This window comes from Pongo abelii, chromosome 3 (genome assembly GCF_028885655.2).
Source record: "Pongo abelii isolate AG06213 chromosome 3, NHGRI_mPonAbe1-v2.0_pri, whole genome shotgun sequence".
NCBI classification, from domain to species: Eukaryota; Metazoa; Chordata; class Mammalia; order Primates; family Hominidae; genus Pongo; species Pongo abelii.
Genome location: NC_071988.2, coordinates 92580327 through 92598282, shown reverse-complemented (window position 1 = coordinate 92598282; position 17956 = coordinate 92580327). Strand labels below are relative to the sequence as shown.

The window sequence follows — 17956 nt, the reverse complement described above, 5'->3', positions numbered from 1 at the left end:
TAACTGTATGACCTTGGACAAATTACTTAAACTCTTAGACCTTTTTTCATCTGTAAATACCAGATAACTATAGTTTGTCCCTTAAACTATTATCGTAAGGATTAAGTAGAATAATCCAAAAGAAGAACCTAGTACACTGCCCAATGAACTATTATAATTGCTATTATTATTACTATATAAGTGCCAAGAAATTTGATAGTATAAAAGTCATTATTTCAAGTTAAACCTCTCCAATGTGTTTGCACTAAATACTTCCTCATTCTATTGATTCTCCAGCCTGAGTGGGAGGAGATAACCCTATTAGCACATTGTAGACCTCAGGTAGGAGAGCAGCTTACCTTGTGGGCACAGGAACTTCAGTCAGGGCACCCAGCATGACAGCCTGCTGTAGCCTAACAAAGGCAATGAAAGGAGTATCCAAAAAGTCAACCTCCCCAACAAGCACGTTGGAAGCTTCTGCATCACGTGGCAATTTTTTCATGAACTTATTCTTCAGCTGCATGAGAAGAACCAAGGAAATACAATTTAGTTCCACAGAAAGGAACAAAAAGAGCCTTCCCATGTATCATTCACAGGAAATTCCTTTATAAAAATTTACATGCAACATGTTCTAGCTAGCCACTTTTATATTATGTTTAAACATTATATTACAGTAAACATCTGTACCTTGGATTCAAAAATATTGTGGGAATAATCACATGGTTTACATATAAAACAATGTATCATACAACTCCATTCATTTATATATTCATTCACTCAACGAAAAGTTGTTGAAAATCTACTATAAGCCAGACAATGCTATAAGCCTTAGGGAAACAGGGGTGGATAGATTAATTACATGCCCTCCTTAGACTCATATTACCACAGGGGAAAAATAAAATATAAAGTGCTGATAAGTACTAAGAAAAAAAAATAAAACAAGTAAAAAAGGTACTATTTTAGACAGGGTGATAGGGGAAGGCCTCTGAAGAAATACATTTGACACTGGAGTAAAGATACAAGCTATGCAAAAATTGGAGGAAGGAACATTCTAGGCCAAAAGAATGGGAAATGCAAAGACTTTGTGAGAAGAAGCTGCTTGGCAGTTACAGGATAAGTAAGAATCCAAATGTGGTAGAAGCTGAAGGAACAAAGGAGAGAAAACAGCAGGCAAAGAAGTTGAATAGGTAAGGGGTGAACCAGATTATAGGACCCAATAGGCTACAATAAGGAGTTTTGGAAGTTTTAGGCAGGAATTACCTACCAAAAGCCCAAGTAGAAAGACGGAGCAGGAAGATGTAAATTTGGGAGACATCACCATGTAAACAGTATTTGGTACCATAAGACAGGATGGCACAACCCTGGCTGTGAGTGTAGATACAGCAGAGGGGTAAGAGATAAGTCCTGGGCCACCCTAACTTTTATAGGAATAGGAGAAGATATAGGCAGAGAACACTGAAAAAGGGAAGGAAAACCAAGACTTCACCAGTAGCCAGGTGAAGAAACAGCTCAATAAGGGAGTGAATCAGTTAAATCACAGGCTGCTGAAGGTTCAGGTAAGATAGGAGCTAAGAATGGACGAATGAATTTGGAAAGATGCAGGTGCTGGGGAATTTTTTTTTTTTTTTTTTAGACGGAGTCTTGCTCTGTCTCCCAGGTTGAAGGGCAGTGGCGCAGTGGCCCAATCTCGGCTCGCTGCAACCTCTGCCTCCTGGGTTCAAGTGATTCTTCTGCCTCAGCCTCCCGAGTAGCTGGGACTACAGGCACATGCCACCATGCCTGGGTAATTTTTTTGTACTTTTAGTAGAGAGAGAGTTTCACCATATTGGCCAGGCTGGTCTTGAACTCCTGACCTCGGGATCCACCCGCCTCGGCCTCCCAAAGTGCTGGGATTACAGGCGTGAGCCACCGCGCCCGGCCGGGGATCTTGACAAGAGCTGTTACAGTGGACACCAGAGAGAAAAGATAATTGTTTTGAGAAATGTTGCTACCAAAAAAAGCTGAGAAATGGGGAAGCTAGGGGAGGAGGGAATAAAATAGATTTCTTTTTTTTTTAAGATAGAACTATTATATTTACAAATAGAATACATCTTGATACCAAATATTAAACAACTGGTTGAGAAGTGAAAAGGTTCCATCAAATTTCTTATTTGGAATAATATAAATAGGTAAACACATACTAAGACTTGCCAACTTAAAGAAAATGTAGTTAAACCATTCATAAGGCAAAATTTCAGTATATTAGAGAAATATTATTTCAATTCATGGGTTAAGCCTTTTTGTTTTTCATAGTCCTCACTTTTTAATTCTAAAGGAGATGGTGATTGGGGAAAGAGGCAGATATTTGATTTTGAATAAATGTTATTAAAGTTCTAGTAGAAGGATTTGAGATTATCTAAACATTACTAGTAATCGAATGATTCCATTCATCCATGACTACCTTATCTTCAAAAAAGCAGACAATTGAGGACTCCTAAGCTTTTATTTTTTTAATTTTCAATGCATCATTTTCATGAAGAAGGAAAAATCAGAAGACTTGGTTTTGTCACTGACTCAATGACATAGTTTGTCAAATAGTTACAATACTCTTTTTAAAGCTCCCTAGACTTTTCACCCTGACTTTCTCACAGGAACCTTGTAAAGTAGTTAGGACAAGTCTTATTATCACATTGTAATATTGACTTTTTAAAAGAAGCTCACATAGTCAAACTTCTTCAAAGTCCAAGTGTGGAGTGGAGATCGGAATTCTCATCTCTTTGTCTTTGCATATATCGTAGTTTCAGCGTGTTTAAGCACCATGACAAAAATAACGGCAAAGCTGCAGCGCTTCTCTAAGCAACAAAATATGGCACTTTGAAAGGCAAAGCTAAAATTACTTTTGGCCTTAATGATCACAGTCCATTTTTTCGGAACCGTCTTAACGGTGTAAAAAATACCACATATTTGTAAAATCAAAAATAACATATTAAGGGGCCAGGTGTCTGTGAGCCCTGCACGAGCTGGGAGTGGCCTTGCGCAGCCGCAGTAGCAGAGGGCGAGGGGGCCTTCAAACCGTCAGGGTTTCTTCCACACCTCAAGGAGATTTCTGCCGCTGCTTTCCTCCATCTGCCTCTTGCGTGAGCTACCGACCATCAGCTGAGCTGCAGGAGTCCTGCCCACCAGCAAGAGAATAGGTGCTGCAGGAGCTCATTTCCTTTGCTGGGGGCTGGCTCAGTGCCCCCACGAGGCCACACACATCCCACTCAGGGGCGGCTGGGCCTTCACTCCCATTTCCAAGATGGTGACTGTCAAGCGTGAACTTGCCAAGAATTTCACTTTGGAGGGGGCCGCTCATCCCAGTAAGATCTCCATTATAGGAACTGGATCATTTGGCATGGCCTGTGCTCTCAGCATCTTATTAAAAGGTTTGGGTGGTAAACTTACCTTTGTGGATGTTGATGAAGGCAAATTGAAGGGTAAGACAACGGATCTTCAACATGGCAGCCCTTCCATAAAAATGCCAAACATTGTTTCCAGCAAAGACTACAGTGTCACTGTAAAGTCCAACTTAGTCATTATTACAGCAGGTGTTTCAGCAAAAGGAGAAACACACCTTGATATAGTCCAGTGAAATGCGATCATTTTTAAATTAATTATTTCCAGTATTACCCAATGCAATCCCCACCACAAACTGATAGTAGTTTCTAATTTACTGGATATTGTAACTTATGTATCCTGGAAATTGAGTGTATTTCCCCAAAACCGTGTTATTGGAAGTGGCTGTAATCTGGACACTCCCCGTTTCCGTTTCTTCACTGGGCAAAGGCTTGATATCCACTCTGAAAGCTGTCATAGGTGGATTCTTGGACAGCATAGGGACTCAAGTATTCCTGTGTGGAGTGAAGTCAATATTGCTGGTGTCCCTCTGACGGATCTGAACTCAGATATAGGAACTGATAAAGATCCTGAACAGTGGGGAAAAGTCCACAAAGAAGTGATTACCTGTGGCTATGAGATAGTTAAAATGAAAGGTTGTACTAATTGGGCCATTGGCCTATCTGTAGCTGATTTAACAAAGTATTTTGAAGAATCTTTTTTTTTAATAGAAAACAACAATGAACATTTTTTAATAGGCAAACTCATTTCCCATTGAAATGTCTTTCACTGCAGTGGGAAAGAGCAGCCACACATAGCCTGGGTTTTAATGACATGACATTGTCAATGGGAAGTTACAAGGAGGAAAAAAAAGGTGCATTTGATTTATTACTGAATTCTGGAAGGATTATGGACAACTTGTCAGAATTTATTTCAAATGAATATTCGTTGAGAATTAATTATCTCTAAGTCATTGAGCAATTAAATGAATCTAGAAATCCACCAGACTAATTATCTTTGCATCTCCTAAGTAGTAGCCAGCACTGACTTTGGTCTCTGTTTCATACTGGTCAATAATTCACATTGTATGAGCTGATTAATCTAGTCATGTTTTATTATTAGGTTAGTGCAAAAGTATTTTTTATACTTTAAGTTCTGGGGTACATGTGCAGAACGTGCAGGTTTGTTACATAGGTATACACATGCTGTGGTGGTTTGCTGCACCCATCAACCCATCATCTACATTAGGTATTTCTCCTAATATTATCCCTCCCATAACCCCTGACCCCCTGACAGGCCCCGGTGTGTGATGTTCCCCTCCCTGTGTCCATGTGTTCTCATTGTTCAACTCCCACTTATGAGTGAGAACATGCAGTGCTTGGTTTTCCGTTCTTCTGTTAGTTTGCTGAGAATGATGGTTTCCAGCTTCATCCATGTCCTTGCAAAGGACATGAACTCATCCTTTTTTATGGCTGCATAGTATTCCATGGTGTATATATGCCACATTTTCTTTATCCAGTCTATCATTTATGGGCATTTGGATTGGTTCCCAGTCTTTGCTATTGTGAACAGTGCCACAATAAACATATGTGTGCATGTGTCTTTATAGCAGAATGATTTATAATCCTTTGGTTATATACCCAATAATGGGATTGCTGGGTCAAATGGTATTTCTAGTTCAAGATCCTTGAGGGATCACCACACTATCTTCCACAATGGTTGAACTAATTTACGCTCTCACCAACAGTGTAAAAGCATTCCTATTTCTCCACATCCTCTCCAGCACCTGTTGTTTCCTGACTTTTTAATGATCGCCATTCTAACTGGCATGAGATGGAATCTCATTGTGGTTTTGATTTGCATTTCTTTAATGACCAGCGATGATGAGCTTTTTTTCACATTTGTTGGCTGCATAAATGTCTTCTTTTGAAAAGTATCTGTTCATATCCTTTGCCCACTTTTTGATGGGGTTGTTTGTTTTTTTCTTGAAAATTTGTTTAAGTTCTTTGTAGATTCTGGATATTAGCCCTTTGTCAGATGGATAGATTGTAAAACTTTTCTCTCATTCTGTAGGTTGCCTGTTCACTCTGATGACAGTTTATTTTGCTGTGCAGAAGCTCTTCTGTTTAATTAGATCCCATTTGTCAATTTTGGCTTTTGTTGCCATTGCTTTCGGTGTTTTAGTCATGAAGTCTTTGCCTATGCCTATGTACTGAATGATATTGCCTAGGTTTTCTTTTATGGATTTTATGATTTTAGGTCTTACGTTTAAGTCTTTAATCCATCTTGATTTAATTTTTGTATAAGGTGTAAGGAAGGGATCCAGTTTCAGTTTTCTGCATATGGCTACCCAGTTTTCCCAACACCATTTATTAAATAGGAAATCCTTTCCCCATTCTTGTTTTTGTCTGGTTTGTCAAAGATCAGATGGTTGTAGATGTGTGCTGTTATTTCTGAGGCCTCTGTTCTGTTTCATTCTTCTATATATCTGTTTTGGTACCAGTACCATGCTGTTTTGGTTACTGTAGCCTTGTAGTATAGTTTGAAGTCAGGTAGCGTGATGCCTCCAGCTTTGTTCTTTTTGCTTAGGATTGTCTTGGATATGCGGTTCCATGTGAACTTTAAAGTAGTTTTTTACAATTCTGTGAAGAAATTCAGCGGTAGTTTGATGGGAATAGCATTGAATCTATAAATTACTTTGGGCAGTATGGCCAAATTTTCACGATATTGATTATTCCTATTCATGAGCATGGAATGTTTTCCATTTGTTTGTGTCCTCTTATTTCATTGAGCAGTGGTTTGTAGTTCTCCTTGAAGAGGTCCTTCACATCCCTTGTAAGTTGTATTCCTGGGTATTTTATTCTCTTTGTAGCAATTGTGAATGAAATTTCACTCATGATTTGGCTCTCTATTTGTCTATTATTGGTGTATAAGAATGCTTGTGATTTTTGCACATTGATTTTGTATCCTGAGACTTTGCTCAATTTGCTTATCAGCTTGAGGAGATTTGGGCCTGAGATGATGGGGTTTTCTAAATATGCAATTGTGTCATCTGCAAACAGAGACAATTTGACTTCCTCTTTGAATAATCTTAAGAGGGTGCATCCAGTTTCCACCATAGTTGAGAGCTTTTATGGGATAAATGAAGTAATATTCCTTAGCATTCCTTGTATCCTAGGACAGAATAGTATTACAGATCTTGTAAAGATAAAGGTGACCCCTGAAGAGGAGGCCCAGTTGAAAAAGATTGCTGAAAGACTTTGGGAAATTTAGAAGGAGCTCAAGCTTTAAAGTTCTTTAAAGCTGCCAATCTGAAGGGTTTTTTTGTTGTTTTTTGGTAGCAATCATCTTATTTTAAAAATTGTTGTATTATATTAGTTTTATACTTTTTACCTGAGAAAAATTTCAAAAGTAGCTAGAAAATAGAGTACGTAATAACAAATTCCTGTGTATCAACCACTCAACTTTATCAGATCTTACCTTTACATCATGTTTGTTTCAATCTTCATTTTTAAAGAAAAAACATCCCACAACTACAGTTGAGTACATCCCAACTCCATTTCCTTCACTTTTTCCCTAGGGTTCTAAAACCAGTGTTTATAATTATCATGTAAAATGTATTATACATGTGTATGGGCATACACGTGATATAGTATTGTTTCTCAGGCATTCAAGCTCTTTATAAATAGTATCATACTCAATGCATCATACTTTACTTTGCTTTTTTAATTCAACATTATGCTTTTGAGAGAAATCCACACTGATGAAAGTAGCTCTACTATATTCATTTTAAGGGCTGCATACTACTTCACTGTATAAATATACCACAACTTATACATCTACTATTTGGCAGTTATAAATATCTCTGCAGTGTTGCAATGAACACCTTATAATATTTTCCTTATGACCTCAATATTTGAGCTTGTTTAATATGTATAACTAAAAGTAGAATTCCTGAGTCTTAAAGAAGTTCCTCCTGGCTCCCAGCTAAAGACTTCATGACTAAAACACCAAAAGCAATGGCAACAAAAGTCAAAATTGACAAATGGGATCTAATTAAACTAAAGAGCTTCTGCACAGCGAAAGAAACTATCATCAGAGTGAACAGACAACCTACAGAATGGGAGAAAATTTTTGCAATCTATCCATCTGACAAAGGGCTAATATCCAGAATCTACAAGAAACTTAAACAAATTTACAGATTTCTTTTTTTTTATGGGACATATTACAGCAATTTTGGAATGTGAGAATGATCTAGTAGAGACAGATTAATGCTGCAGGAGAGATAGGGGATAAATGCAGAAGCAGTTTAAGCATCTTTAAACTATTGAAAAGAGACAATATCCACATCACAGGTAGAAAAGTTAGCTTTAGATGGGAACACACAGAGTTTATCAATCCTAACCAGGGAAGGCAGACTAGATGGCACTAATGGGGGTGACTGGGAGATTTGGTGGGATGATGATGCAGGTTTCTGAGGACTTATTTTTGCAGTGAAATGCTAGTAAGCTAATGGTGAGGAGGAGGAAGTTGTGTGGGGTTTTGAGAAAAGAAGGCACAAAGTGGTTTTCTTGAAGAATGAAGGCTGCTTAACACAGTCACTTTGAAAGCTTATCTTATAGGTGTTATTCTGCAGTACAGCTTAAGGAAAATAATTCAACAATTATGGAAGAATGGAGATAAGAATTTTGGAAGACCATTCAAAAGACACAGACTTCTGATATATACTTATCCAATATAATGTCCCTCCCCTCAAATCAAAAGTACCAGTGAACTTAACATTTTATACAATGGATTGTTGTGGAGATGGAAGTGGCAGGCATGACCCCATTTCCCCATTAATAAAAAGGTTGCACCAACATTTTCAACTTCCATTTCAGAGTTGTTAATTAGGGAAAATAAGTGGCATGAGAACTAATCCCTAAGCTCCATCACCCTCTGTAGGCTTTTTATAGATTTTTTTTTTAATTTGATACTTCATATAAGAAGAAAGCTGAGGCAAATAAGCAAGGAACTTAGGGCTAAGAATTTAGTGGAAACCAAGAAAGGAAAAAGAAAAAAAAGCAAAAAGAAGGTATATATATATCTTACATGCTACAAACAAAATCACTTCTAAGCAGTAGGGAATTTTCCAAAGTTTCTCCCATTAATCCTTCAAGAAATACTAATATTTAAAAAAAAAATTTACATCCTACAGATATGAAAAGAACATCCATGGGAAGGGCCTAAAAAAACATCAAGTTGCCAAGACTGTTATTATTACCTAAGGAAGTTGCAATTATAAATTGTCCCCTATAACACAGAGCAGAGTGTGGAATATGGCCAAGTGGCCCAAACTGACACAACATTTCTAGAATAACCTTCCTCAAACTCTCCAGAGAGAGTTCCCATTATTAACACAGAACACAAAGCTCTCTAATAATCTGATTTTACTTCCCATTTTGTCCAGCAGACTCCTTGCTCGAGTTAGGCAGGTGACCTGACCATAATCCTTTTCTGTTTTATATACTTACACTCCTACACTTCTTATCAAAAATTGCCTTTTCCTCACGTCTGCCTTTTATAAACAGCCTTTAGAGCTCAGCACAAGACTTTCTACTATCTCAGCCCAATTCCTTGGGAACTTCATAAGTGCTCATTTCTGAATCACATTTTTGCCAAAGTGTCTTTTCCCCAAGTTTCACAAGGTAAGAGCAGTTTATTCTCCACCGTACCAAACAGTTGTTTTGCATATCACTCAGCTATAAGAAATATTATGAAGGAATGGACTCTGTAGCACTAAAATCAGACCAAAAGACCATAAAATGCCCCAAAAAAGTGAGGATTTTAAGGTTCAATCTGGAACCTACTGACTGGATTTGTCACAGCAACTACCTGACTCACAACACATGCAGATTATCTCACAGTTGATTATATTCTTCCATAAATCATTTTACCAGTACTGCAATCACTATACCCATACTAAAAAATTAGGAGTATATATTTTAAGGCAACAGCTAAGAGAAACCAATAGCTATTCTAAAATAAAAATGTGTGGTGCCTGAACAGCTGCTCTGCACATAATTCAGCTGTAATAAATATTATGAAGGAATGGACTCTGTAGCACTAGAAATCAGACCAGAAGACCATAAAATGCCCACAAAAGTTAGGATTTTAAAGGTTAAATCTGGAACCTACTGCCCACACTCTACCCTCCATGTCCTCCATGGTCTTCTCCATGCCCACATTCTACCCTCCATGTCCTCCTTCAGACACACCAGGCACACTTGCCCCAGGTCCTTCACATCTGCTGTGTCCTCTGAATGGGATGTATGCAGGGCTCCCTCCTTCACTTCCTTTCAATATTTAATTAAGTGACCTTCTCATCAGAGAGGCTTTCCCTGGACACACTAAAATTTCAACTCCCTTCTTCCCACAGATACTTCTTACTCTTCTGCTTTATTTTAGCTGCCTTGTACTTATTGTAGTCAAACATATTGTTTTCCTTATCATTTTTATTCATTTTTATTAGAATGTTGCTTTTTTATTACACTGCAATGTAAGCTCCCTGGAGGTAGGAATATTCATTTATTTTGTTCAGTGTTATGTCCCTAGTGCCTAGAAAAGTGCCTGAGGGGCTGAGGAAAAAGTTTCAATATTTGTTGAATGATGAGTGATGGTTATTATTTCTGCTCTTCCCAACAAGCCTTCCTAACTCTCTTCTTAAAGAAGTGGGTTCTACACATCATACCCAGGCCACATATGTGGACAAAAGACCTAGATATAGCCAATCTTAGTAAACTCCTCCCCTGACAAGAGTGATTGGTCCACAGCATGGAGGCCAATCACAGGGATGAAACCTTTTGGAAAAATCAGTATTTAGAACTGTAGAAATCAACATGTTCCCTTTCAGCTGAGGTTGTTCCCCATCGTGTTGAAAGGGCACAGGACTGTCCACACCAGGAAAGAGTGAGGTCAGCACCCAAAATGAAACCAGCAGAATCAAAAGAGGAAAATGGATGAAGAGAAAGACTGTTGAGTCCCCAGTCTCAGTCAGTGACATCCTGCAGCTTGTCTGTTCTGTGAACTCACCAAGAATTCTTCCCAGTTTCATAAGCCACTAAATCCCCTCATGGGCTTCAATTAATTTGAGGTGCATTTCTGTCTACTGCAGAGCCCAGATACAAAAGTGTATTTGTCAGATAAATGTGAGGAACAGCAGGTTAAATGAAATTAAACAGCTGTCTGTACTACAGATTTTTTTTTTGAAACTTTAGTATACCTAGGAATGCTTTATCTCCCACTGGGAAATAAATAAAGCACATTATGATACAGAATCAGATTAGAAAATTCTGCTTTGGACAGAAATTTTCTCATCTTCCATCTAATCCCACTCTCAAATGTACTTAATTGTCCTCAGACTTTATGGATGCCTACAATGTTCAAAGCCTAGTAATAAGAAGGCACTGTAGAAAACAGACACCCTGTAATGCTGCAATGAAAAAAGAAACATAAATACCATATAAAAAGTACACTGTGCAATGGGAGGTCACAAGACACACCAATCACACCTAGTAACAGAGTTCAAAAAAGGTTCTTCTCTAAGTCAAAGTTTAAAAATCTCTCCCATAATTTTGGCTCATCAAACACTGATTCACACATTATCTTTTCCAAGTACAATAACATCTGATAAAGGAAAAGTAATGGCTAAAGTACGAAAACCAATTCTAGGCTTATACAATAAACTGTGCACAATAATAAAGTACTAGAAAAAATGTAAAGATTAAACAAAAAGGTAAATAGGACCAGAAAATATAAAGAACAATAAAAGATAAAACAAGAATAGAATATACGGCTTTCATATCAGGTTGATATCGCTCAATGAATGCATTTGGACTGAATTCCTAAGGTAAAGTTGAACATTCCTTTCTTATAGATTGTAAGTTGTTTCTTCAAAAAATAACCAGCCTGGATTTTATGCAGCGTCAACTACAAGAATACACAGAGTGAAAAACAAAAATTCCTTTAGCCAACCTAGGCTTCAGAGGAGTGAATTTTAAATGGCTGCCTTGTGGTACTACAATTATTCAAAAATACTTTGACTAGTTCACTGATTTTGCGACCTTTTTGTCTTTACCAGGCTATTAACCTCAGCTCTGTGAATCCAGATGTTACATTCCAGGTTCCTTTTACACTAGCCTGTATTCTTTCTTCCAGAGTATAGTCATGTTATAGTTACTCAGAAGTATATATTTTGCCTTCTGCTATAAATGTTTTATCTTACAATTTTTTTTAACCTTTCTTATTTTCTAAGTGGTTTTCTAACAACAACCCAGCTATCACAGTATTAGCATAAGAGGTCGCTTAACCTGAGATGACAGTTCTATGTGATGATGGAAAAGTTATTCATACACAAGTAATATGCATCACACATAGCTATTTTTAAAGTTCAATCTTTCACACTCCACTCAGGTATTGGACTCTTCTCCCTTCTATGAAAGCAGTTTACATATTTTAGGTTTTCTATATGGGTGGGATAATCATATCATTAATATTACGTCCTCCTAGCTTCCTTACCATTGCTCTCAGACCTGCAGCATCACCTGTAGGTCCAGGATATTATAGTATTCCTCAGTCACTGGGCAGATATTTAAACACTACCTCCTTTTCTCTGCCATTTTTCTGCATGTGTTAAAATAATTGCATCAATAATAAAGTGTTATTTATAACCAGGAATACTCACAATTTGTCCTTTAAATCTAATTTACTAGAATGTTATCCTGTAAGCTCTTCAATGTCCTTGCTATAAATGATATTATAACATCATCTAAACTTGAGTATACTTTCTCATTCTTTTTGCAAAGCTTATACCCATTGCTATCTCATTCTATACATTATCTTTTCCCCTCCATGATGATTTTAATCTTCAAATCTGTACCTATTTTCTATTTACCCTGCCTCATGTCCACATGCTAACATTCGCCTGTTTTCCTGGGCAAAGATCTGATTTCTGGCATTCTTATTGTTCTTCCCTCTCTTCATTTCTTCTTCTTGGCTTATTTTCTCTTCTTCCTGCTAATTTTCTCCTGTCCCCCACCCTTCCATTGTCTTCGGGTATTTTCAGCTCTTATTTTTCAAGCAAACTCATGTGGTAAGCTCAAAATCATTCAACGTCACCCAATTCCACGACCTTCCATTGCAGAAGGTATCTGTATCAGTAGTAAAGTAAGATCACCATACCTACCAGTTGGCCCGTAACAGTCCCAGTTTACCCTATTGTCCTGGCGTAATGACTAATAGTACCTCTTTTCATTCTCAAAAATGTCTTGGTTTAAAAGAAAAATTATTATGGCCACCCTACATTTAAATCTCACTGAGACTGGCTTTTAGGCAGTGCTGAAAATAATAGTGTTAGAAAATAATTACATACTGTAGAACCTTAAGATTCAAGAAACTCAAAAGTGTAAGGGACAGCCCAGGTCTAACAGCATCTTAGTAGGTTATTTATGCTCTCTGAGTATGAATTTATTCATTTACCATATGCAAACAACAATATTAACTCTTAAGGTAGAAAAAAAGTGTTCTCTCACCTTACCAGGTTCCTGCCTCTGCCTATTTATTCCTCTTCTTGCACCTCAGGGAATGTGGCCAATCTGATGAATTAGAGTTTGATAAATTCAATGGGACTTTCTTTCTAATGGGAAGATTAAAGTGTCATGAAGACAGGAGGCAAGCTGACTTCTTTCTCTTACAGTAAGACAATTAAAAAGAAAAAAACAGACTTGACATCTTCATCTATGTGGCTGGTTAGATAAGTTTACTCGGAGTCTGTTTCATAGGCCCAACTATATTTCTCTATCACGGCGGGTATCTCTGAGACTGTGAATCCCAAGATTTAGATTCTGTGTGGATGGTTGTAAGCCTATGTACTTGGTGAACTATATTCAGCTTCCAATCAGCTTAATTCCAGGCTGAATATTAAGGTGACCTGCCCCTAACCCAAATGCCAGCCAAAAGCAAAAGATACAATCTCTGAAGGAAGATAATATCATCTAGACTATAAAATTATCTCTACTATGGATATTTTATATCTGACATTTAATCAGAAGTTGTTAGACATAATAGAAGACAAGATCAAATGACTGGAATCCCAAGAGGGGGGAAAAACAGAAATTAGAAATAACCTTAAAGGAGAATTATATACTGTGGTTATCAGACACAGACTTTGAAATAACGTCATATTTTTTAAATATTGATTTCAAGATGGGAATTTAAATGGAATCCATTTAAAAAACAAAATACTTGTCCTAGAGATAAAAATATGTATCATTGACTTGTTAAAGTCAATATTACTCATAATATGAACACATGACATATCAAAACTTGTGGAATGAAGCTGCAAACATGCATTCAGTAACATTCATGCCCTTAACTGTCAATGTTACAAAAAAAGAAAAGCTAAAGTCTAATGATCTAAATATATTATCTCAAAAAATAAGAAAACAGCAAATTAAATTCAAAGAAAGCAAAAGGAAGAAAATAAAAACTAGAGAAGAAATTAATGAATTTAAAAACAAATATATAACACTGCTTATGTTCTGTTTCATAATTTGAGTGACAATTACATAGGTGTGTTCACATTGTGAAAAATCATCAAGTAAACATGATTTTTGCATCTATCTATGCATACTCATATGTGTGTTTTACTTTAATAAAACATACTACAATGTATTTCTTAATAAATTCTTATTTCACTGCAAATATGGCATATATGTAGCACTCCCTTGGTGGGGAATCCTTAAGGCTAATAAAGGACAGTGAAAAACTAAAACCATATTTTACAGCCGCAACTCATACATTAAAGATTTTTATAAAGATTAGAAGTTATAGGAATGTACATACCACACCCAAGCTATGTCTGAGTTGGTATCTTCCTGCCTTTACCCTCCAATGGTAATCAAACTCTAATATTCCATTACTTTAGATAAATATAATATAACCTTGGCAATTATATTTTTCTTAGGTTAAAATTAGCCTCCAACAAAGGGCTGGGATGTAGAAGGAAGCCATCAAAGATAGCCTTGTGAAAATTTATTACTCGGACAGTATTAAAATGGGTTTCACCTACCAAGAACTATATGTATCTATGTGGAGCACACAGTCTCAAACTCTGGAAATCTGAGAGCATGATGGCTAGAGACTAGTACATTGCCTACAACTGGCTTCTTTGGTTAATAGAAGGCTGTTCCTATCTCCACCCTCCCCACACCTTCGAGCAGCAGCCCCCTTATTCCATACATGGGGAAGTAGGGGGCTTATCTGAACTTTTTGAATTCTAAGACAATTATCCTACACCAGCTGTGTTTCGAGTATCAAGTGTAAACTAAAAATTCTAAGCCCCACAACCATCTAAATGGACCCCTCCTCTCGGCCAAGGGCATTCCAAAGTTAACCTGAAAACTAATTCAGACCATGATGGGAAGGGTGGGGTAAGACATGCCTCATTATACCCTCCTCTCCATGGAATTCATACACAAGTGACCAGCATTAACATTGAAACAGAGATTTTAAGACTTTTTGTAGCAATAAAAGAGTTTTATTGTAGCAATAAAAAAATTCCAGCCTTACTCTAGTACAGCATCATATGGCACATAGAAGGCCCTAAAAGAAACTGAAGTATTTTACCCTAAAATATATTCCTTTGATATATTTTGAAATGGCTCTACAAAGCTATCTCTTGTGAGGATAACTGACATTCTATAGAGATTCCCTTTCCATTTCCAGGTCTTTTCCCTGATCTTCTGGCACCTTTTTAAGTCTGCTAAGGAACATTTATAATCTATTCTCTCTGAAGCCTGCTACCTGGAGGTTTTATCTGCGTAAGAAGAAACTTGGTCTCCACAACCCTTTATCTCAACCCAGATACTCCCTTCTATGGATTCTAGGTCTTTAGATAAACTCTTTCAACCAACTGCCAATCTGAAAATCTTGGAATCCATCTATGACCTGGACACCCATCTCCCTGCCCCACCATCCACCCCCACTTTGAGTTGTCCTGGCTTTCTGGACTGAACCAATGTACATCTTACATGTATTGACTGATATCTTACATCTCTCTAAAATGTATAAAACCAAGCTGTAGCCAACCACCTTGGGCACATGTTGTCAGGACCTCCTCAGGCTGTCACAGGCATGTCCTCGATCTTGGCAAAATAAACTTCTAAATTGATTGAGACTTGCCTCAGATACTTTTTGGTTTACACAAGACAGGCGTTTTTCCCACTGAAAGCTATATTCTGGCCTTTCATTGTAGAAGAGAGGGAAGACTCATGATTCAGGTTTGGTTTCAAGTAAGAGAGCAAGCCTAGTACAACCACCAGCCTGCTTTGCTGCGAGGCTATTCTGAAGCAGAAGGCTCTGCATAGTTCACCAGTGTTCTGCTTCTGGGTTTGAAGACAAAGCCTCAGCCAACAATAAAGGGTTCCTTGGCCTTTATTTCTCTGTGTACACATTTCTCCGATGATCTTCTGGAGAGAGTGTTGAGCTGAGGACAGGGCTTGGGTGTTCCTGAATAGCCTGGACAAATACCATCTTAAACACACCTCAACATTCCATTTCTAAATCTCACTTCTTTGCATGGTTGCCCAACTAGGAAATGGTAGAAGAAGAAAAAGGATAAGAATCAGTATTCTCTAAACTTAATCAGCTATTACCTTTTATTCTAAGACTACATAGGAAAAAATACCTTTAAATTTTTCTGTTAAATAAGGATATTATTTAAGTGTTTGTTAGACTAATTTACGGGATAGGACTCTTTTGGTGTCACAAAAGAAAACCCCTGGAATAATTACTAGAAACATATTTTTGTTTTGTTGTTAATGGAAATGCTGATTGCCCTTCAGGCTATCTTAAAGGTGTGATTTAGAAGAATATTTCCAATGACTACATTTACATACTGTTGGCCTAATATCTAAGAGGCCTAAAAAGAGCTATTGCTTGATAGCCCATAGAATCAAAAATTTAGACAATCACTTTTAATGTTTTTGGAACTTAATAGTTATGATGCAGAGATTTCCAGTGTGTATGAAATATGAAAGAATACAGACAAAATCATTAAATAAGACAAGATGCCAAAAGGCTCTGGCGACATGTTTTTACTTTTTGAATACTCTTCTACTTTTGTTTACTCCATTTCCAAAAAACACTACTTCAAAACGAAAACAATCCTGAGGGTAAAAATTTGATTTTCTAATTTTTCCTTCCAAATATAGACATCTCACCACCATTAATGCAAATGATTCTGCAAAGCAGCACATTTACAAATGGCTATTAAGCTGAATATAACATTAAGTACAATCCATTAGTTCTGATTTCCTAAACAGGATGAAATTTCAAGTACTGCCCCAGTTTAAAAATCAACTTGTTAAAATCTCCAAGTCACATTTCTTAATGTCTCACATTATTTTTTTTTAAAAATTGTCAATACGCATATAGCTACTTACAGTTTTTAAAACACTTTCATATGTACGATGTTACTGGAATTCTTACAGCAAGCTTGGAAAAAATGTATTATTACATCATTTTACAGACAAGGGAAATTAAGTCTCAAAAGAGTAAGGGTCTTCACCAAACTCATACAGCTAAGGCCAGGCCATGACTTGAATATTCACTTCACTATACGGTGAAACCATTACATGTCTGAGGAATAGATTTTACTACCTAAAGTTTAGAAGCTATTTTCCTGAAATACCAGAGCCTTTTATACAGCAAAATAGTGTTAATTAAGTATCTATAATGGTTTTGGTTCCGTAAAGATACCTTTAAAATTTTTAATGAGCATCTTTTAAAGTATTTAATAGTATTTAACTGCATAAAATAAAGTGGGACAGAGACAAGGAAAGGAGAAGACCAAATAAAGACAACAGCACTTTAAAAAAGATTTAAAGAAAAACAAGAACTGCAGGTTCTAGGTGCTAGCTAAGTTAGGTATTTTTTCTTTTATAAGTTATTTTTCTCTTTCATTGTTGTGTCATGAACTCCACTGTATATAAATACAGGTCACTTGCTCCGTGCCTGAAGGAAGTAGACTTAAAATACTCATTCATCTATCTCAGAGGGAAAGTCACAAAATTCCACTTATGCCTCTGAACTGCAGCCAGGCCTTTGGAAAAGACTAACTTCCCTGACTACCCCCCACCTTCCCTGACTTTCCCTATCCTTACCTCTGAAATTGTGCTTATCACCAGGCATTCACTGATTGACTTGGCTGTGACTCTCATTAGACTACAAGTACTTTAAAGACAGGTCTAAAGTACCCTAAGAAAAGAAACCATGTATTATTCAACTTTGTTTCCTCAGTACCTTACAAAGCCAAGGCCTTGCAATAAGCATTCCATAAATGTTTGTTAAACACATGAAGTCCATGTGTTCACACCTGTGTTGTGGCATCTTTATACCATGCATAGAAACAAGCAGGGACACTGATAGCTCCACTAACGGTGCTCCATCTGGTGGTAGTCAACTTCAGAAAGGTCGCTAGTAAGAAGCAAAGGGCCTTTACGAGTTCCAAAACTTATGACCACAGGTCCCTACCATTCATTGTTTAAAATAATTTCCTGCTGAAGTGGCTACAAGTCCTACCCTT

The 17956-nt window shown here is 37.1% G+C and overlaps 1 protein-coding gene and 1 pseudogene across 2 annotated transcripts in view; one reads left to right on the top strand and one right to left on the bottom strand.

Annotated features, from left to right (window-relative positions):
- Window positions 1–17956, bottom strand: part of SLC4A4 (solute carrier family 4 member 4) — a 385603-nt gene that overhangs the window by 125476 nt on the left and 242171 nt on the right. For both annotated transcript variants that reach the window (XM_024246262.3, XM_054554039.2), the window contains one exon: window positions 339–496. In XM_024246262.3, the coding sequence (XP_024102030.2) occupies window positions 339–496 (158 nt within the window). The remainder of the gene's footprint in view (window positions 1–338; window positions 497–17956) is intronic.
- On the top strand, window positions 3121–6624 carry LOC103890437 (L-lactate dehydrogenase A-like 6A; annotated as a pseudogene).